Raw genomic sequence first — 23,797 nt, 5'->3', positions numbered from 1 at the left:
AACAGTTCTGAGATCTTCAAATGATGTAGGATTTGATCGATGTAGTAATAGAATTCGCAAGGCAAATCTTTCTTGTTCTTGTGGCAAAACTTTGTACATTCTACCAATAATATTTTAAAGTATCTTTTTCTGAGTTCCTATTGGTTATTTACAGAATAAATGTGTTGTTGGTAAATCAAAATAAAACAATGCGTTATTATCATTTGATCGTGATGCATTTAGTTTAAAAAATGCTTCTAGTTATGTAAGTTTATTTCACTGTCCTTCTCGGAATGTAACTATTTGCAAACCTAGTAAATGAATCGGTAATCGATGAATAATATGATTACTATCATGCATTTTAAAGGCAAATATACGCCACATAGATTCAGGAGCAAAAACATAACGGGTGTCTAAGTTTAAAGTAAAATTGCTACAGTTCCAATTATTCCAATAAAATTTTGCTAGTTTAGAAAAATATGTAGAGAATAGATAAAGAAATGGCATTGCTTAAATAATAAAATTTTTTATTTATTAATTATTTACGGCATGGCAGTAGAATTTATCCACGGTAACTCCACGCCTGTCGTAGAAGTCGACTAAGGAGGCCGAACGATCGCCGGCATAAGCGATCTATCTTATGTCAGCCAACAGCTGTGGGTGGAGGAGCCGACATGAAAAGGGCACTCTTTTGTCCTGGAGTTGGGAAACCGGCTCTAAAGGCGTATGAACTGCAGAGCGTGGTCAATGGCATAGGAATTAGGAAGAATTTTCGGATAAACCAACTCATTAAAGATCCAGAATGGATAAGTCCTAGTATATATCATCATGACTACGAGTGCGATTAAATTATTATCCGGAGTAAGTTCCTCATTCGGATCTCCGGGAGGAACGGTTGCATATAGAAGTACTGATGTTTGTTGTAGGATTAAGAAGCAGGAGAAAGTAAGAATTGGATCATGGAATGTAAGAACAATATACCAGGCAGGAAAAATACGCAATGTCATTAAAGAAATGGATAGGATGAACATTTCAATCCTCGGTATCAGCGAAATGAGATGGCCAGATTCAGGCAACATAAATATAGAAAACCACAAAGTACTTTACTCAGGTTCAACAACTAGAACACATGAATATGGAGTAGGTATCATCCTGGCAGATAAAATAGCTAAATCAATAAAGAACTTCATACCCATCTCTTCAAGAGTTATACTCGTACAGCTATTAGCTACTCCAGTAGATGTTAACATCATTCAGGTGTACGCTCCAACGGCAGACAAGGAGAAGAATGAGATAGAAGAATTCTATCAAAGCATTAATGAAGTTTTGAATAAATTGAAAAAACAAGACTTAACAATCGTTATAGGGAATTTTAATGCAAAATTGGGAGCAGGAAAGAGATTGGTGAGCGTTGGACCATTTGGCCTAACGGGTCCAGACATATTATTAGATGAGGTGAAATCAGCTATTAAACAACTTAAAGAAGGCAAAGCATCTGATCAGTCCTGATCAAATACATTCCGAACTCATCAGATTACTGGATGATGAGAAAATTAGATGGATCACAGTAGTATTCAATTCAGTTTATAAATCAAGTATAATTCCTGAGGTTTGGATAAAATCCAACTTTATTGCCTTACCTTAAAAAATCGAGCGCAAACACATGTGGGGATTATAGAACGACCAGCCTGATGAACCATCTCCTGAAATTGTTTTTAAAGATTATTCATAAGAGAATATATAGCCTATGTGAAGACCAAACAGCACCTAATCAGTTTGGGTTTTTGAATGCGATAGGCACAAGAGAGGCACTGTTCAGTGTACAGATCCTCTTCCAAAGATGCAGAGATGTAACTTTTAGTGTATTTGTCTGTCTAGTTGATTACCAGAAGGCTTTCGATCGTGTTAGACATGATATAATGACTAGAATTTTAGAAGAAATAGGAATAGATGAAAAAGGCCTTAGAATAATGGCCAACTTATATTAAAAACAAACAGCGGTTCTCAAAATGGAAAGTGAAACATCCGATTCGATTGAAATTCGACGTGGAGTGAGACAGGGTTGTATTCTGTCACCGATCTTGTTTAATCTTTACTCTGAATATATCTTTAGAGAAGCTCTAAATGAGATAGAAGAAGGAATATCCATAAACGGCACAAGATTAAACAACTTACGTTTTGCCGACGACACCATAGTTTTTGCGGACACTGTTGAGGGCCTTCAATTACTTATGGATAAAATAACAGAGTCTAGCATGATATACGGACTGGATATAAATACAAACAAAACTAAATTCATGATTATAAGCAAGGAAGACATCATAGGAGTAGTTCACTTAAGCATAAATTAAACCAGAATATAGAGAGAGTACATAAATACCAATATCTTGGTACTGTCTTTAACGAACAATGGGACAACGCAGAAGAAATAAAGAGTCGTATTGGAAAAGCCATAAATGTATTTAATTCAATGAGTTCGTCATTCAAGAACCACAACCTATCTCTGCAGTTAAAAATGCGAATACTGAGATGCTACGTGTCCTCAACACTTTTATATGGTGCAGAAACCTGGACTCTATCCAAAGCCACCTCGAATAAGTTTAGAAGCATTTGAACTATGGTTATACAGAAGAATTTTGATAGTACCATGGACTGAGAAAATGACTAATATTGAAGTATTGCGTAGAATGGGAAAGGAAAAATAATTAATGGTAACAGTTAAATGCAGAACACTCCAGTACTTAGGACATATTATGTGAAACAAGCGCAGATATGATCTTCTCCAATGTATCATACAAGGGAAAATTAATAGCAAAAGATCGCCTGGAAGAAGATGAACATCGTGGCTAGCCAACCTCAGAACATGATTCGACGAAAGTTCAGTAGAACTATTCCAGAGCGGAACTAATAAAACTAGTATATCAATGATGATCGCCAACATCTGTAACGGATCGACACATTAAGAAGAAGAATATGACGCATACATGTGTTATTGGCATACAGAAAAATCATTATTTTTCGTTAAAATTTGTAGAATTACAAAAGCTCATAGCGGCAGAGTTTTAGTGGGATCTCGGATTTTTGGATTTTTGACGCTTCCTCGGCACGTACAAAACGCTGTGGTATGATTACGAATCGTAAAAAAATCGTTTTCATGTCGTAAAGTATCGCAAGAATTGATTTTTTATTATATCTCAGGAATGTCATTGGGCAGGTCTGATGAAAATTTCAAACCTTAAGTCGTAAAACGCTGGCGTCAGCGATCGTTTTTCTCGAAAACGGTCGATATTTTAAAATTATCGCGGGCGAGCGGCAAAAATTTTCCCGGAGTCTGGTGACCGAGTACTTCCGTTGAAAAAAAAATTTTGAAAATCCGAGCACGCTAAGTAATTTTTCCAGAAAAGCGTTTTTTTCCTTGTTCTATTATATAAGATAAAATCACACCATAAAATTGTTTATAGAATGATTATTTTTTATTATATAATTAAATTATTCAACAGTAAATATTATTATTTATTTTAGTCTGTGTATACATTCTTTATATAATATACTAATCATAAATATTTTAATAAAATATATAGTAATATTTAATTTATTGAAAATCAAATGTGTAAGCATTTCCGATTTTGCCATTATATTTTAAGAATATTTTTTTATCACTGTTAATGTATTCAATAATTTCTTCATCTGTTAATTTTATTCTTGATATGAATACATGGTAGTTGTTTATGAGTTGGGCAACTACTATCGTACCATTTCATGTATTAACATTTTTCATAGCTAATATTTCATTTTTTTTTTCTTTGAGATCGCTGAGTTTTAAATAACTTCAGCTTCTTGGTTCAATTTATTTTTTAAACTGTCCATATATATCTTAATATGCATATAAATATAATATTATTTATATTATATGTATGAAAACAGTTGTTTTATATAATCATTTTCTAAAAACTTTACACAAATAATAGCATAAATACTATTCAAAAGATAACCCCAAATATTCAGTAAGTTATATCTTTGTAAGTCATCTAGTAAAACATAATATTAACTTTTTCTTTTCATTATTTAATATGATTAATTTATTATTAGAGTAACCAGAGATAAAAGTAAAATTTATTTTAACAAAGTAATGAAAAAAAAAAACGTCCAGGTATTCATCAATCATTTATTATAAAGTTATAGAAAAAATTACATTTATTAATCAATAATTATTTCAAAATTTAAAAAATTAAAAATAAAAGAAATACTTTATACGTAAGTTTTTTTAAATGAACCATTTAATGACATTTGAACTGTGATGGAAAATTAAAAATTAAATAATACATACTATTCTGATTAATGGATATTTGATCTATGATATATTTTATCGTAAAACTATCTTGGTCATACGCCATATCACTTATGCAATCCTCAGTTGTGCATAAATTCATTGTTTACATTATGCGATAATACTGAATAAAAAAAAAATTAAACTTCAAATAATTTTTTTGTCCAAACAATAAATTTTATTTGACTGAATGTATCTCAGATTTATAAATTTCACAATCATTTCTTATCATATCTAGCGATACGGGACTTTTTATTGCATTTTCATATTTAATGCCTTTCTCAGACACCGTAAAATTTCTTGATTCGTACAAAATGTCTGCCAATATATTAAATTGAGAAACATTTTGCGCTTTCAACTACTTAACGCTATCTTCAACATTATTTATGCTTAATGGAAGATGCATTGTATAAAAGTTTTACGACTAAAATTAATAAAAATAAATATGTACATTTCGAACTGAATAGTGAAGATTAGTGATGATGGTAAACAACAAATGTAATCATTAACGTAATTTTACCCTTCAATAAAACAAGTACCATATATATATTCTTTTTAATTTTATTTATGAAAATACTTTGTGAAATTTATCAGTAATATAGATTATTAAAAATAAATTAATGAATTGAAGGGTTAAGACAATTTAAAAATTATATTTACAATTAAATAACTGCTAAAAATGCACAATAATGGCCAAAAAACATAGTAGTAGATGATGAAAAGCACCATAAAAACACCAAAAAGTGAATGAACAGATAATGGGTTATTTTTACACTTATATAGTAAAATTTGTACTTTTAGGCACAATGTAGGTAATTGTTTGGGATAAAAGTCCCTAGGAATTCAATATCTTACTAATAGGATCATTAAATAGCTTACATAGATTTTGTTATTTACGCAAAATATTGTAGATAATAAAGTAAAACGTATAGAATATTTACTGGATATAAAGGTTTTAGTGTAAAAGATTAAAAAAGCGACTTAAGCATCATTTTTGTTAATTTTCTTTTAAGTAAAAAAAATACTTATATGTATAGTAGCACCGTCACTGCCCCGAATAAAATTATACTCATTTATAAATTAAAAAAAATAATTTTATTGTATAATATAATTAATATTATACATAATATATTTATCATTGTGGATTTGGGTTGGGTTGGGTTGTTATATTCCGCTGATACATAAAATTATTTTAATAAAGATTTGTTTTCCAAAATTTGGTCATAAAATTCTTCACAAGATACATTATTGAATCACGTTTTTATAAAAAGAGAGGCTTCCACTGTTCTAATATAAAGTTTGTTCCTTGATATTATTCCATGTACTGTTCATCAATGATTATACACGTTCCACAGCTGCATTTGAACCCGGCAAAACAAAACTAAATTTAACAATTTTTAACATCTCAGGAAATGCATGATTGCTATCAGAGAATATTTAAAAAATATATATCTATTTATTTTCTATTTCTTGATAATGCCGCTCGTCATTTTATTGATAAAAAATTTTTTTAAACATTTTAAATTGTTCAAAAAATATTTCTTCATCAAAAGTTACATTATTGGCATCATGTCTTTTATAAATATTACAGATTTTTCGAAATTTTCCCATGTTACTATTGTCCTTGGAGTTAATGTTATCCATAACATTAATTTCAAATTAATAACATGTTGATTTAATTTGTTCCATTTTTTTAGATAGTTATAACAAATTTCATAAATGTGATGACATTTATTTTCAAAATTAGTTCTATTTATAAGTCCTTTTTCTTCAAGTTTTACTACGAGATTTTCAATTTCTACCGTGAGAAATCTATCCTTTTTTTTATTTTCAATTTTCTCTATAAGATCTTCCATATTAATCACCAATTCGATAGCTGATAGTTTTTAACTTTCAACTTTCTTTATATACGAGTTCAATGAACTACTTAAATGAAGTTAAACTAATGAAAAACTTAAGCCATAATATAGCACTTTCATTTTTAAAAAAAATTTTAAGAGAATTAGGACAATTTTTTTGAGACAAAAAACATGATTTCACACCTTTAAAAATTGATATGATGCGTTCCATAGCAGAAGAAAGAGAAAGCCACTTTGTTTTTGAATGAGAGAATAAGTTATTGTACAGAACGTCGGCAAAATCGCAAAATTCTTTTAGATTTTCAACACGAACTGTATATGAGAAAAACCAATAATTTTACATACTACACTCTCAATATCAATTGGTAAGGAATCTGAAGCACACTGAATACTATTGTTAATAATATTCGCGTAACAACCCATTCCTAAAATATCTCTTTTCAGTACTTCTTTTAATTTTGTAAAATAATTATTTTTTCTTTGAAGACCGCTAATATTGGTATTTTTGTTGTCGGCAGAATAACTTATGATTTTTTCTTTTAAATTAAAATTATTTAAAACTTTCATGATCTGGTTATGAATTACATCAGCAGTTTCTTCAGGCAAATTAGAAAACTCTAAAATATTAATTTTCACTCCAAGAGTAGTTGAAAAATAATGTACTAAAAGCATCAACTAAAATAGACGCAAATTTACTTTTGTTAAATCGACTATCGTTGACTGAACAGTAAAAGGAGCAATCACATTTACAGCAATTTCTTTAGTCTTAGTTCGAGCAGCTGAGAATTTTTTTCGTCAAATAGTTTACGAATCAACGTAGATGTACACGTCATTGAATTAAATCTGAATTAAATCATTGAATCTGAGAATGCGAAATTGTATGATATACAAAAGTTACCTCTTTTGCTGCAAGTTTTAGTGTGTGATCATCTATTTTAATAAGCGTAAAATAATTGCTGACTGAATTGGATGCAGCCGCTTGTTTTGCCGTTTTATGTTTCTTTCTTCTCAAATGATCGGTTATATCTGTCCGACCTCCATGACTAACCGAAAATGAACTTGAGCAAATTGTACAATATACATCAAAATCGTTGTCATTACGAACATTTTCAAAAATGTAAATTCAATTTGTAATTTTACTGTAAATCTACAAAGTCGTTTTCCACACCGAGTTGGTGACACGATAAATGTAAATAAAAAAATCGTCACGAGAAAAACAGTAGAAAATATAAAATTTTTAGAATAATCTGACGATTACAACGACACCAAACTGTAGAAGTCAACTGCTATACTACAAGTAATATTGATTATTATCGTAATAACACAGTGGTTTTTATAAAAACTATTAAGATTATGATTATCCGTTATCGCGATAGTAAATTTTTGGTTTGCCCCGTATGCATAAAATGTCTAAAAATAAAGTACCTATTTATGTAATTAGGGTAATAAATGTAACAATTTATCAGTAAACACTAGGTATTTTTATTAACAACAGTATTAATATTATTTTCAATAAAAGACAATATTTTGGAATATCTTCCGTTGCTTAACAAAATGGTTCAACGTGACAGTTCAAACGATAATTGGAAAATTACAATCAGTCTATATCATTTTTTTTGTCCAGCACCCGAGCGACTGGTTCGCACCACCCGTCAGCCACCCCGCATAGCGCGACTTGTCGGACTTGAAGAGGAAGATGGCGCCGCGATCGCCATCCGGCGGTAACACCGAAAATGCGATGCGACCGCGACACTATGATTATCGCAAAACAATCATGCTTTTTATAATGTGTAAGACCTAAATTTTTTTTCCAAATCGAAAATCGCTATTTTATTAAGTAAAATTTCAAAAACAGGACAAATTATTGTCCCGAACACTTTCTCGGGACACTTGCTTAAAAACCGGTAGTGTACCAACAAAACCGGGACGAATGGCAATCCTAGAGCAATACGTCTTATGACACTAAATTGTGACTAAACGTGAAAAAAGCAAGAAGAAACAAAAACGTTAGTATAAACATAGGAAATTAGCTTTAATGGAGTTAACCGCGCTCATTATTATTTTGACAAAAATAATTATTTTCTTAAAAAATAATTAACAAAAAAAAAGCAAAAACACAGAAGATAGTGACTGAAAGTTTAATATTTGGTATCGTTGTTCTTAGACCTGATGACTACTTGACATTATGCTAGCATGAACTCAATCAGCTTTTCAATTGTGGAAAGAGAAATTTAGGCCCATTTTTCACGCAATGTTTGAGGTAGAGTTGCATTGTTGGTTATTTCCCGTTGACGGATGCTTCTATCTAGCTCGTCTCAGAGCTATTGAATGCGATATGAGGACAGCTGATGTGAGCGTAGAGGATGTAGCGTAGATTAATTGTTAACTGATAATTTTATTTTTTAATATTTTGTAATAAATAAATGTGTATTTTTATATCTTATTTAAATTTCGAGTCCCCGTTAGGACTGATATGTTACATAAAAAGGTTTACGAGCATTACTATCTATCTTATAAAATAAAAAGTACATTATATTATATTCTTTTGAATGAAAGTTAACAAACAACGCTGTCCGACGGACTTTCTTGCAACTGAAAAACGGCAATAAAGCTGTATCGTAACGCTACAGTGGGTAAAATGTTGTTTGGTGTATGAACTAGACACCCTGCGTTTAGCGATGAAATACCTGTTCTTTTCCGTATTTTTTGCTACATATTATAGTTATTTTAATGGAATCGGGTGTCATATAAATCCACGCGTTATGTGCCTGTAATTTAAAAATGTTTTCGAATTTTGAAGAAATGTGTTTGATATTACATATTTCAGGAGTAAGATAAATAAGTGTCTCACAGTTCATTAGGAATTTTCGGTTTTATAACCTAATATTGGAGAATTGGAAATTCTCAAATGGTGAGAAATTTATTAATATAAAAATCGCCAGATCTTTTCCTGAAAATAGAATGAAGACATTATCGGTGAAAATGGCTTTAAATTGATACGTTGTTTGGATTAAAACAAATATTGATGTTAAGCGATATAAATGGGTAAAAGAATTGTTTAAAATAATTTATACTTAACTTTGTCGCATATAGGTATCAATAATTTATAAATCAATTTGTTTTCTAGAAAAGCGATTGTTAATTTTAGTTAGATTGACCAAATCAAAAATATTATTAATATCTTTAATTTGTATAGGAATTTGCTTATTAGTTGAAACGTTTTGTTCTATTAAGTGTAATTGTGAAATTGAGGCAACTTGAACACCAAATTTTAAGTTAACTACTAATGAAGTAAATAAAATTTGTATTATGACATTAATATAATGGCAAGTGGACGTGAATTCCAAAAGTGTTTACTGTATCAATGTTATAAGCCCAATCAGCGGTATAAAGATTTAACACGTAAGAATACCGACAATGATGATTACAATTTTTATGTAGCGATTTTGAGTACGCAATTAGAACATACCAGACTATAAGAGTTTTCACAGTTTTTTTTAATATTTTGTATCCCCAAAAATCATCATTGTCTCATTCTTACAATGTTATGGTTTATAAATAAGTAAGCATAAAATATATAAATTATTAAAGATGAATAGTATACAAATAATTTTGACATTTTATATAACATTATTATTGTTTTTTGCATTTGAGATTAAGGTTACCATAATACGTTTAATTATTAAGACAAGAAAAAAAATAACAAATATAATTTATAAATTTCTTCTCGATAAAAAGTGTTATTATTAAAAGTGTATAATAATAGATTTATGACTGAATCGTGTGACCTTTAATAAGAAAAGAAGTCTTTTTACTTAAAAAAACATTGACCTTAATATTAGAAAGAATCTATTAAAAACGTACATCTGGAGAATCAAGTTATATAAATGTGAAACAATGACTATTGCAAGAGAAGAAATGAGAAAAATAGAGGCATTAGAAATGTGGTGCTACTGGATGCTGGAAAAGATAAGTTGAACTGATAGAATTACTAATGAAGAAGTTTTAGAAAGGATATCTGAGAGGAAATTATGGAAGAGTAAACAGAAAAGACGAAATTAATTAATAGGTCATACTTTAAGACACGGTGGATTGCTATTATTAATCTAAGAAGAAATAATCGATGGAAAAATAATGGAGGAAGACCAAGATTGCAATACATAAGTCAGATAATAAAAGGTCAAGGACGTAATTCTTACCAAAAGTTGAAGAGGAAGGATAGAGAAACATGGTTTTAATACTGCAGAAGAAGAAGGTAGTGACGAATATATTACGACACTATAATGACCACGCCCTTCTTTTCTTTATTTATCAATTCATAGGGCCATCTTTTAATAGGAACGTTTATATATATATATACGATATGGTACCTTATTATATTTAAAATTGATATAATAAAATCATTAAAAATAATTTTTATTTTATTGACATATATCAAACATTAAATTTGTACATTTTTTAATAGGCCTGCTGAGCTTTGCAGACGTCACTAGTACGTACACGTAATTAGATAATAAACTTTTAACGTCAAAACGAGTTTCCTGGCTGTTCTCTGACGGAGTATCAGACTCAACAGCCCAATATTTCAAACTTAAAGGCTGTTAAAGGGTAGTCTTGATTACAAATAATTATATTTCTAAAGGCAGTTATAACATACACAAAATAATATTATCATGATTTATGATTTACCCTATGTATACACGTGACGGAGACGTCCGTAGTAAAACTACCAATCCCTTTTCATGATTTTTAACCCTTCGATACAGATTGTCCACGAGATTTTGACAAATCTCCATTAAGAAAGTATATAGATTTGTCAAATCTCGTAGGACACCTATATAATATCGAAACCGTAATTATACTATTGGTGTGACTTGCTGATACTGATATTTTAATAATTTTATGAATTTGTATTGTATAAATGTTAGTTTTTAAATTGGTTTTTACTAATATTGTAAAAGTTTTACTACAATTTATTTAATAAAATTAAAAAAACAACAATTTTATGATATATTTATACTAGAACATTTAGTTATCATATTTCCTAATGAAAATATTATAATGTAATAATTTACTAAGGTATAAATCATTATAGGAAAATATGAATAAAATATTTTGTTTAAAACATTATGGTCATCAAATTTTCAAAAATTGAATATAATCGTAATGAAGTAAGCACCTAAATATTACTGACAAAAAGTAATCATATATATGATTATTTAGTTGCTTGTTTTATAAAACTACAAGGGGTAAAGATATACAAAGATATACCTACAAAAATTTTTTCTACTAATTAATAAAAAAATGATTTTAAAACTTAATACAATAAAAATAATATGAATGACTAATTATTATAAAAAATACTAAAACTTTTTAATTGTAGTTAAATATGAAGATAATACTACAAGATATAATAATACTAAAATTCATTAAGTTTTAAATATTTAACAATTATATCAAATCCTAATTTTTAAATTTAAGCATAAGTTATTATTTTAAACTTATTTTCAATCAATATATGAGTTAAATTAATAGAAAATAAAACAATAAAAAAGTCATGAAATAGTAAATCAAATCGAGTCTCTATTATTTATACGGTTTTATATAAATAAATCAGGGGTCCAATAAGTTTAGAAACATAATTTTTTTATGAAAGTATTTTACTCTCATAAAATTAGTTTTATTCCATATAATGCATTAAATTAATCTAGTATCATCCAAAAAACATTTTTGAAATCAATAACGGATCCTAAAATTGATTTTAAATCGAATTGGGTGTATTTTACAACTGTACTCTATGAGCCAAAAATTAGAAATGAGTGACAGTTATACTAAGGTAAATTTGATTTTAACAGCATTGTCTATAGGAAATCTTTATAAGTTACTAACGAATCTTCAGTACTGTAAATTTTTTGAAATTAAAATAAAATATAAAGTCATGACTTTTAACTTTGACGTTAAATAAAATTAATATTTAAGATTCATGTAATTCAGTTATCCCTCTTGACTGGGTACTAAAAGTTGTTCTTATCTTATTTACTAAAGAGAGTCTGCGCTCAAGTCCATGTAGAGCTGTCGGGAGATTTTACCACCCTTTACTATATTACCTTCCAAAACTTATATATAAAGGATGAATCTCCACTGTTAAGACACTTGAAACATTGTGCATCAAGTACATATTTGTAAACTCTACGACTGATTAAAATCAATTAGGTAAGTATTTTTTTAAATGTATTTTGCGAAATAATATTTTTAATTATCATTAAAAAGATAATAATAAAGAAGAAAATTACTTAACACTTTTTATACTGTTTATCAGATAATTAATACATTTTTATTTGTTTAAATTAATTTTTAATGTTCTCTTGTGTAAATAACGAAATACTTATATTCCGAAAAGGACGGTATACTTTTCCTGTTAATAAACATTAAATACAAAAATTGGTTGTTTTTCAAATGGTTATCAAGTCCTCAGCCTCTTTGAAGACAAGTTACAGATAATACCAGACGCGTAATCAGGGTGTAAGAATAGGGTACGCCTCCCAATTTTTTTTTATTGAATTAGAACTATAAAATAAAATAAAATATTATTATGTGGAGTGAGTGGATTTTATTTTATACTACCTTTAGTTATTCATTGAGTAATATGTAGTTAAACGCTGGCGATAATAATAGGAATATATTATATATTGCATGTTATTGTCATAAATATGATTAGATACTTTTACACGTTCGATGCACATTAATTTGTCATTTAAGTACTTAGTCATAATATTATGCACTTTATTTTCTTATAATTTTATGTTATAAATATTTTTAGTTTTTTCACGGATACAGTATATTTACTGATACTTAGTATCTTCTTTTTTAAAATTTCACAACGAGACGGACCAAATTAAGAATATGTAATTTGACTCTGAATTTCCATTTGAGAAAATATAGACAAAATAGTATTAAATTGTTATGTACATTTTGATTTTAAATGCCTGGATCAGTGTTTTTGAATAATTAGATTAAAAAACATAAAACAAATTATTTTTTCCTCAAATTGGACATCGAAAGTAAAATCTACTATTTATTTCCAATGACGTATTTAGTTTTTCAACGACCATGAGCTAAATTATTCTGATGCTCTTAATTAATAATAATCCCATCCTAATATGTCACTAAATAAATCATTTCTTATTTCTTATTTGACACATTTTTGTAATCTAAACAGTTATTTGTCAGTTAAAAATATATTCATTTTAATTCAGTACATAAACTAAATTTGAATTTAAAAATATAAAAAAGAAAGCTATAACTTTTAAAATTTTGTATCGCTTTAATGATGGTTCATTTATATAGCTTAACTTATAAAAAATTTTTTTATAAGGGTTTAATAATTAATTCCGAAGAAGCCAATGCTAGGTACACCAAGTTATCAAATTTCAATAATACATTTTTGAGAAAATCGTTTAAAACTTTTATGAAAGTTCTATTATATTATTTGCAAATTTATTTCATTTATTTTTAACTTAATTTTGTATGACACAATATGTTATATTAGGAATTATTGACCTATAAGAGAATTTAATTGAATACTAATATGAACACATATTTATTGACTTTATAAAATTTGAAACATAGAAATTAATATTTATAATTTATTTTTATATAATAATATTTAATAATATTTACATCATTATGAAGTAACAAATAACTTTCCTCGTATGATTTTATTAGAATTTCACTACAATTAATTGGTGATATGAAGTTGTGGAAAGTCATAATAGTGTTGATAAACGCTTCTCTTTTACTACTCAATAATTTATTGATGGCATCTCCTTTAAACGATTATTCTGACAACATTATAGAAGGTAAGACATTTAAATTTAAAATTTTTATCAATCGTATAAAACAATATTAATTAATCCAATCTAATGAATAATAATAATTAATAATAGAATTAACAATAATATTGATCTGTAGAGATTTATGTTGAAAATATTAATAAAAATACCCAGCACAGTGGGGTGGCGGCAGAGTGGGGTNATATAAGTAGAATTAATTTTTATAAATTATATAATAACAAAATTATATAAATATATACATTTTTAGTTCCTGACAATGATGAGTTTATGTATGTAGTAGGCGATTACCTTGCAAAGGAAATAGGATACGATGATGACTTAGCGTTTTATCCCTCATTACAAAAAAGGTAACTATAAACTCACTTAGTCAATTTTTGTTATAATATTTTCCATAATATAAAAATTATCTCACGTAAAATATTTTTTTTCAATTGTACAATTCTAAAATTAATTAAATTAATATTAAATTCTTCAAATAACCAATTAAATAAGAAGCTTTTGTTTATTATTACATTTAGGAAACCATCAGTTTTCAAATATCTTAAATCATGCGTTCCTAGAGGTGGAAATTGTGATCATCGACGAAAAAGTTGTTGCAACAATGGATCATGTAGATGTAATTTATGGGGTGGTAATTGCAAGTGTCAAAGGATGGGATTTTTTCAAAAATGGGGCAAATGAACGCAAAAACTTTATTACTTACCTGAAACAACAATAATGGTACACCCGCTGATGAATTACATCATCCATGGTTCCTTTATTTGATGAATATTATTTACAGTTTTTTTAAACTGAGTAATTAATTGTAATGATCTGAATATATTAATTTCATTTAAAATATTTAATAATAAAACTGAAATAAAAATGTTCAATATAATTACATACAAGCGTTCTAAAAGTTATGAACGATGAAACAATAGTAACTGAGTTATTACTTACTGAGTTATTCTAAGTCTTTGATCGGGATAAATTATAATTTTCATAGCGATAAAAGTGACTACTTCTCATTTCACAAAAAATAAATTTAAAATCTTTAAACCTAGGCGGATAAATGTTAATAAAGAAGAACAGGTCATAATTCATTACATTACGAAAACCTTTAATAGCTATTTATATTGATTTGCCTTATGTTGTATATTATTACCCAAATACTTGGCACACCTTTTACTGGAACAATTTAAATATTATAAAATAAGTCTTGTATATAGATTTAAAAATAAAAAATATACATAATGCATTTATACATTTACATATGTACATATATGAGCTTTACAGCTACAATTAAGAAAGCCCTAACAATATTATTTGATTTGGGACATTTCATTTCATATACCATTATAACTCACTATGCATAAGTTTGTTATATAAAGTAAACTTGGAATGTTAAGAAATTATGGGTAACTACTAATTTTTAATTACTTCATCACTAAGTTACAATATAATAAAAACTTATCACAATAGAATCGCGGCATAGTTGGTACAAATTTAATTTTTATTGATAATGATTAACATCGTTATCATAAAAAGTGCTTCGATATCAGCCTGTCAAATTTCTGGTATATCAGAAGATCACAATTACTTTTTATTAACTATTTGTTTTAATAGACTACTAAGATATATAAAACTTGTAAGGTAATTTGAGTAGATGGTGTCGCAGGATTTAAATTCATACTGTTATATAAATGTTTAACAATTGATGTCTAGACCAGATTCAAGTAGACAAACAATAAAGAATTCAAGAATGCATTGCATGTAAATCTTGATCTACACTTTGAGAATTACAGCTTTCACGATATATTAGTAATCAGCACACACTAACTAATCCAAATAACAGAAACTGGTGAAAAAAGTTTATGGAATTTTCTAAAGTATATTTTATAATAATTATTAAGTTAATTTTTGGATTTGATTTTTAAAAATTAATCACCATTCCAATTGATCATTAAATACCTATAAGACTTTTTGTGCTGACGCGAATAATTTTTAAACACGTTTTAAACATTCTATAAGGACATATTATTTCTTGTAATTATATCTCTGTAGAACTATTTTTTTAATAAATTAAGTTATTAAAGTTATACCGAAAAAATCTCATTAACTTCACTAATTATGTTATTTAAGTACTAGTAGGCTTACAAAAATATCATATTTACGGGGTGATGATAATTTTTGAGAGGTTAAATTTTTTCTTTACAATTTTTTTAACATGAAATTTGTTTATTTTTCTATATCTTAGCAGAAATTAAGTCATATGACGGACACCGTGGCAAAATTTGAGATTTATTTTTAAGGAATATATATATATATTTATTATGTGATACACATCTTAAGAGTTTTTTGAATTAAATGATTTCTCTTATTTCTTGGGATAATGTAGGTTTAAAACACCCATTTCTATTGTTTCTATACAAAAATAGTGTATTCTTTTATTTCTATTGAATAATCTTAAAAAATTGGGATACGTGATTTTGCGTATGGGGACAATAATATGCAATGATAATATTTTTTCAAGAAATTGTACAATTAATAATCATTTTATATAAAATTTTATTAAAATAGAAGTTGATATGTATCTATAATTTATTATATTATACGAGTATGATTTTCGCAGGCGTCTAATAAAACGGTGTGACAATATTGTAATTAGTCATCGATTGAAAAGTTCGAAAGTTTTGTTGTTGTAAGCGTATTTATACTTAAACAGTGTGGACGTGTCAAAGTTAGGATAAGTATAAATGATATCTGACAGTGATTAAAATCACTATTATAAGAAACGCTTTGATGGAAATCTATAATATACAGGGTGTTCAGTAAGTCAGGAAACGGGTTTCTATTGTTCTCATTGTTACAAACAATGAGAACAATAGAAACCTGTTTCCTGACTTACTGAACATCCTGTATAATTTTCAGACATTGATGAATTTTACCAAGAGCAAAATAAACTCCTATTTTTTTATTTATATCTTGATTACAAGTTTTATGATATATAGGTGTAATATATGAATAAATTTGTCCTACTTCGACAGCCATTTGCACATAGAAGATAGAAAGATTTTATTTTTTTAACATATAGCACATAACATAAAATTTAATTTAACATATATTTAAAAGACTCAGAATTTCCGAAATAATTTCAAAAGTTGAAAAACTACTACTTTTTATATGTATTTTTCAAGTTTCAAACTCCCCTGTTTAAAGGAAAATTGTCCGATTAAAAAAATGTATGTCGAATGAAAGAGGTATATATAAAGTATATAGAAACAAAAATTTGTGTTAATCTATACATTTTCAAAAAGTTATAGCTATTTAAAGTTAAAATATAAAATCTAATATTTTAACACAAAAAATAGCATGTTTTTAATTACGGCAGCCATATGTACGTAAAAGATAAGTCTTTGGGACAAATTTTTTTTTAATTTATAGTACGTAACATATGATTTAATTTAACATATTTTTAAAAGATGCAGTATTTCCGAAACATTGTTAAAAGTTAAGCGAAAAAAATTGACTATTGTGAAAATGTTACTATTTTGAATTCGTCCCTATGAGTAGGTAAAGGGTCAAGTTTAAAACATTTATATTACTGAAAGGGAAATGCCTATGATTTTTATATAAAGAAAATTATTTTAGTACGTTCATTTTTCAAAAGTTAGGCATGTTAAGAAAAAAAAAATTAAAAATGTCAGAATTTACCGATGTTTAAAATTGTATTTTTTTTTTTTTGGCATATCCTCCATTTATAAGGAACGAGGAAAATTTTTTAGTTTTTAAGAACCATGTCTTCAACTAGATACGATTTGTGATATTTCGATGTATGGTTGAAAGAAATTGATTCGGTGAGAACTAAGAAACGTGGCAACAGACGTAAAAAAGATCACATCATAGTAAAATTAATACCTTTTTTCCAGTTTCTCATCGAAGCTAAAAATAAAATCTTTTCATGTGATAATGCAAACAAATAGCCTCAAATTTACTAACACCATAGTCTTCACTTATAAAGCATCAATGTTCTGTCCAACAAAGCGCTCTAATTATATGTGTAATTAGTGTGATCAGAATACACGGCAATTAATAAGGATATTTCTCAAAAATGTCTATTTAGTAAAATATACAAACTAACAAGTTAGAACAGGTATCTAAATTCAATGTAAAATAATAAATACAATGAGCTAATTAAAGTTAATTTTTTTTAAGTCTATCATGTTAGATTTTTTATTATATACAAAAGTTTTGATGCCCAAAAATTTGAAAAACTCGTAGTTTTAGAAAATATTTATATATTGCGCGTGTAGTTCAATAGTAGCAGATACACAAATTTTATCTCTTTGTTTAAGCGGTTATTTAATAAAAAATAACTAATTTTTGTCGAATAATTCTTTTAATAATTAGGTGTGTTGACCGGATATTCCATTTGCTAAAAAAATTATTATTATACTAATAGGATGTCTAATATACAAAGTTCAGTACTAAAATATTGTTAACAATATTTAATATAAGGAAACTTTTAAAGTAAAATGTTGTTATAAAGTAAGATGATGTAAGAGTGAACAAAATGTACCAAACAACATTTTTCTGGTTAATACTATTTACTATCTTATGAAAAAGTTACTTTTAGCTTTTATTATAAATTTTTCCAAATTGCATTATTTCGTAACACCAGTGATTTATTATACTTCCTTGTAAAATTGTATAATTATTCGTAAATTTTACAATATTAAAAAAAGAAAACAACTAGTAAAACTTAAGTCATTGAAGATTATCATAAACATAGGAAGCGATTAGTAAAATCATTTTTTAGGCAATACGCTCAACGATTTTAGTAGAAATTATGCGGTTAATATTTCTGTTCAAGTTACATATTGATATATATTAAAGAAATTCGTGTTAACTGTAATATACATAACCGCAAAACCGCATACCTTTGTTAGACTTGATGAGAATGGTTATACTTCACTAAATATTATTTTTGAATAAATATATTATGGTATTAATTTTATGCATTAAAGCTGTAATCATTATCCAATTTATTTAAACAATGTTTAAATATTTGATACTACCCCATAAAAAAATTATGTCTTTTAAGCACACAATATTTTTGTTTTCGGTTATGCAATAATAAAAACTTTTTAATTATCAAGGCTAGGCATAAACTAGTAAATAAGTTAAAATCAAGTTAACTTTTTACATTAACAGAGGTAATTCGATTTTACATAACTTAATTTTTTATTTTATTTAATAACAAATTAACGTTAATTTTTGGTATTTTTTGTTAAATACATTTTTAGCTTCGATGCGAAGCTGAGAAGGTATTAATTTTATTATGATGTGATTTTTTTTCATGTCTGTTGCTACTTCTTCTCAGCTCTCACCGGACCGATTTCTTTCACCGATACGTCAAAAAATCACAAATCGTATTAGTTGAAGACGTTGCCCTTAAAAATTGATAATTTTTCCCTCGTTCATCGTAAATGGTGGAAATCACTATTTCGACGTAAAAGAAAATACATCATAGTTAAACTTAATACTTTCTTAGCTTTGCATTAAAGCTAAAAAATATTCCAAAGTTACATTTTTTTCTAATTAGATACAAGTTTAGTGATGGTATAAAAATATTATGTGTTACTAGAATATGTTTTTTTAATTTCATAGAATTAGCTAAATGAATAGGTTACAAATTACAGTGAGATGTGATTATTTTAATAGTGAGTGTAGTTTTTGAAATAGTGCTCTAAAGATTTAAATCAAACTATAGATTTTGTTAAATACAATTTTAAACATATTATAATACCATATTTAAAAGTTATTTTTATTTAAATAGTTCTTTAGTCCAATAGATCTAATTAGTTAAAAATCGTTAATTATTATTTTAAAACATATTTATTTCAATATTCCGTAGGATACAAATAACATATCAATTTAGTTAATATAGTGATAAAAATACATTTAAAATTAGACCAAAAAAAAATGTATATAATAAGTACATTAAGAACATTTTTATAAAAAAAGGTTTATATAAAGTTTGTTTTACAAAATATATATAATAATTAAAAAAATCGATGTTTAGAAAGTGGTTACATGATCTATTAAAAAGAGTATACAGGACTATTTAAATCAATGCTTTGTAAGAATTATAGACTGGAATAATTTAAATGTGCAAAATAAAAAAAAACTTTTTGAATGGTTTTTAATTTATTTATGAAATCAACCTGATCATAATTATTATATCTTATTATTTAATAATATTAATATTGTAAAAAATTAGATTACCATATTTTTTAATTAGAAAATAAGAAAAGCGTTGTAGGTTATTTAATACAAATGTTTTAATAAAAATTCAAGAGTATTGATTCAGTAAGAATTTTTATATGTTTTAAACGTAAAAAATATTATATTTAAGAGTGTCAATAAATTAGTAAAACAATAATTTTTTAAGCTTTAAACATAATTTTTTTCTTTACGATAGTTATTTTAGGCTTTTTAGCTTTATTAGAAACTTATATTTCTATTTATAAAAATCCTAATAATTTATTAAAAAATAAATTTATTAGAATTATTAAAAAACTGTGAAAGTTCAGTTTTTAGATATTCATAAATCTTATTATTTTCTTTTATAATTTTTTAAAATTTTATCATTAAAAATATTTAATAAACCTAACGCTTAATATATTTTTAATTTTAATCCACTAGTATTTTCTGGATCTATTTATGAAAAAAAAATTAATTTCAAACATACTGGTAAGTATTTCCTTATGAACAATAACACACTTTATAGGGTATAAGTAAGTAAGGAAATAGATCAATTGTTACAAGCAATGAAACAATAAAAACCCGTTTCCTTACTACTGGACACTCTATATAGAGTTTTATTTTAAGACACTATATAACATTAAAATACTATAAAGTATTTTAATGTTTACCTTTTAAAATTTTTACAGTAAATTCTACGTAAGAATAGAATTTATCTAGCTGTTTGTTATTACAATATGTTATAGCTGTATTAAAATCTTTTAATGTAGTTATATTAGTGCTTCTACAAAATAATTTTTTATCTATAATTGTAATTACTGGCATCTTTACCAAATATGTACAGTAAGTAAAACGCTCGGCAAAACTCTTGCTAAGTTTAATGAATTTTTGTTTGTTTTCTTCCAGTTTTGGAGATTGGTTATATTCATTAAAAATTAAAATTATCTGATCAATCGGTTCTCTACGCAAACGATAATCTCTAAATTTTTCTAATAGAAAATTGAAAAAAGTTTTGGCCTTTTTAAAATGAACACTAAATTTGTCGTGTTGTTTTAATACATTTGTTATCATGATTGTTGTGATTATACTATATTGCACTAATATTGTAATTCCAATGCTTTCAATAACATTTTTCAGCCAAATTATGGCTTCGTATGGATCGTTATATTCTGTTATAGCATATTCTGTAATTTCTCGTAAGTTTCTTCCGACAACAGGTGTATGGTATGATAAGCGAGGCATTGTACCTTTATATGGTTCATCCAAAGGTACAAGATTATCAATATCGTCATTTAGGTAGTATTCTTCAAAGTTTTCGACTGACATATCAGCATTAGTATACACATTACCATCTTGTATTCTCAAAGGTAACAATGTCTCGTGGTTATGTATATGTTCTTTTGCGACATCAAGTGTAATATTTCCCATATCAATTTGCACACACGTATAGATTTTAGCTAAACCAATTAACAACAATGTATAACTAATTAAAACTATTTCGAAGAAAATATAAAAAAATATGAATAAAAATCTCTAACATAGATGTGCCGAAGAAAAATAGCTATTAAAACATACTTTTTGACGTACATGGAATTTTTATATTATGAGAGAACTGTAAAATAATTGAAGAATAACTTTTGGCTAATTTTAAAATCAAGTAATCTGTTTTTAGTTAAAGAAAACAAATATTAGTTTATTTTTGAATATATAGACGATTAATTTATATGCGTATCATTTTTATATTACAAAAAGTAATTCATACGAGCGCTATGGTAAAAATAAACAACGGCGCAGTGTAATTACTGCACAGTGTGGAAGTGGCATAGTTGAAACAAATTTAGATGATATCTGACAGTGATTAAAATTACTATCATAATAAACGCTTCGGTGAAAATCTGAAGATAATGTTTTAATTTAAGAAATTGGTAGATTATTCTAAAAGCAAAATAACTTCATTATTCCTAATTATAATTAATAAGTATTATATATGAATAATGTCTATTATATCAATTCAAAGTAATATGAAAATGATATTTAATAATTTAGTATTGCGATTTTCACAGAGAACTTATAAAAATTTATAAAGGAGTTATTTTATGGCAAACTTACTTGGTATGATACGAAACTTTTCAGAAAATAATTTGTTATTCATTATGAATTAATGTTATAAACGAAATTTCCGTCATAATAAAAAAACCCAGCACAGGGGGGTCGCGGCACAGTGGTGCCATGGTATAGTTGGATCAAGTATAATGATATCTGACAGTAATTAAAATCACTATCAAAAATAAACGCTTCGATGCAAATCTTTAGATAGTGTTTAATTTTAAAAAAATTGGTGTATACTCCAAAAGCTACATGATCTGCTAGTTCCTTATTAATATCTTGATTAAGATAAAGTGTGTCGAATGAAAAAGGGATTATTAAAAAATATTATTTCTCATAAAAAAATTGTGTTGATCCATATACTTTTCAATAAGTTATAGCATTATAAAATTAAAAATATAAAAAATAAAATCAAGAATTTTCACACGAAAATAGCATTCCGTAGCCATTTTCGCCGTGAAGACAAGTCCAGAGGTCAATTTTTTTTTTCAAATTAAAGTATATTACATTAGCTTTAATTTAAGATATATATAAAAGTGTCAGACCTTCCGGAACATTTTCAAAAGTTAAGTTGAAAAAGTTAATGTTTTGTGAAAAAGTTATCATTTTCAATCCCCCCCTGTGGGAAGGTAAAGGGTCAGATTTATAAAAAAAAAATATACCAAATGATAGGTAAAGACATTTATAAAAAAAGTTATATAGATTTAGTCATTTTTAAAGAAGTTACGGCAGTTTTTAGTAAAAAAAATTGAAAAAATTTCGAAAATTAGCGATTTTTAAATTTGTAATTTTTTTGGAGGTTTCCCCCATTTACGGGGAACGAGGGAAATTTTTTCAATTTTTAAGGGTAATTTATTTATTTTATTTATTTATTTATAAGATAACACCCTCGAAGGGCAATATAGTACAGATAGTAAATAATAATATAAATACAATTTTAAAAAATTAACAATATACAGTGATACATTTATAAAATTAAGGTGAACAATAATTAGATATTAAGTATAAAAATAATATAAATTAGAAGTAATGAATTATTATGAATATAACATTAAATATTTGTGTTAGAATGAGTATTATTAGTTATTACACATTTTAATTTGTTAGGACAATCATAAAAAAAATCAAAGTTGGAAATATTATTACAAGACATTAACATACGGTTTAATGGGCTATATTTAATGAAATTATTTTTCCCTAGAATAGTAAAAAATAATTGTTGAGATCGGGTATTATAAGCTGGTATTTTAAAACAAATTTGTTCCAGTAGCTCTGGGCAGATAATTTTATTATTTAATAGTTTGTATATAAATGTTAAATCAATAAATAGACGTCTTGATTCTAAGGTTGGGATTTGACATTTGATTGCAACATCATTGATTGATTTACCTACCATACCTATTTTGTGAGCTATCATTCGAAAGAAG

The 23,797-nt window shown here is 26.6% G+C and overlaps 3 protein-coding genes across 3 annotated transcripts in view; 2 read left to right on the top strand and 1 right to left on the bottom strand.

Moving 5' to 3' along the window:
• The first annotated feature begins 807 nt into the window (after nucleotides 1-807).
• On the top strand, nucleotides 808-1,488 carry LOC126898120 (craniofacial development protein 2-like). Its single transcript, XM_050672069.1, has one exon. The coding sequence runs from the start codon at nucleotides 808-810 to the stop codon at nucleotides 1,486-1,488; it is 681 nt and encodes a 226-aa protein (XP_050528026.1).
• Nucleotides 1,489-12,282: 10,794 nt separating this feature from the next.
• LOC126898119 (uncharacterized) lies at nucleotides 12,283-15,460 on the top strand. Its single transcript, XM_050672068.1, has 4 exons — nucleotides 12,283-12,378; nucleotides 13,891-14,024; nucleotides 14,266-14,365; nucleotides 14,537-15,460. The coding sequence occupies exons 2-4, from the start codon at nucleotides 13,916-13,918 to the stop codon at nucleotides 14,697-14,699; spliced, it is 372 nt and encodes a 123-aa protein (XP_050528025.1). The 5' UTR covers nucleotides 12,283-12,378; nucleotides 13,891-13,915; the 3' UTR covers nucleotides 14,700-15,460.
• Nucleotides 15,461-20,630: 5,170 nt separating this feature from the next.
• Nucleotides 20,631-23,797, bottom strand: part of LOC126899216 (uncharacterized) — a 5,050-nt gene continuing 1,883 nt past the window's right edge. Inside the window, exon 2 of the mRNA XM_050673821.1 lies at nucleotides 20,631-21,721. Within this exon, the coding sequence (XP_050529778.1) occupies nucleotides 20,925-21,692 (768 nt within the window). The 5' untranslated portion in view covers nucleotides 21,693-21,721 and the 3' untranslated portion in view covers nucleotides 20,631-20,924. The remainder of the gene's footprint in view (nucleotides 21,722-23,797) is intronic.

This window comes from Daktulosphaira vitifoliae, unplaced genomic scaffold (genome assembly GCF_025091365.1).
Source record: "Daktulosphaira vitifoliae isolate Bord-2020 unplaced genomic scaffold, ASM2509136v1 Scaffold_2, whole genome shotgun sequence".
NCBI classification, from domain to species: domain Eukaryota; kingdom Metazoa; phylum Arthropoda; class Insecta; order Hemiptera; family Phylloxeridae; genus Daktulosphaira; species Daktulosphaira vitifoliae.
This window is presented reverse-complemented; position numbering and strand designations above follow the sequence as displayed.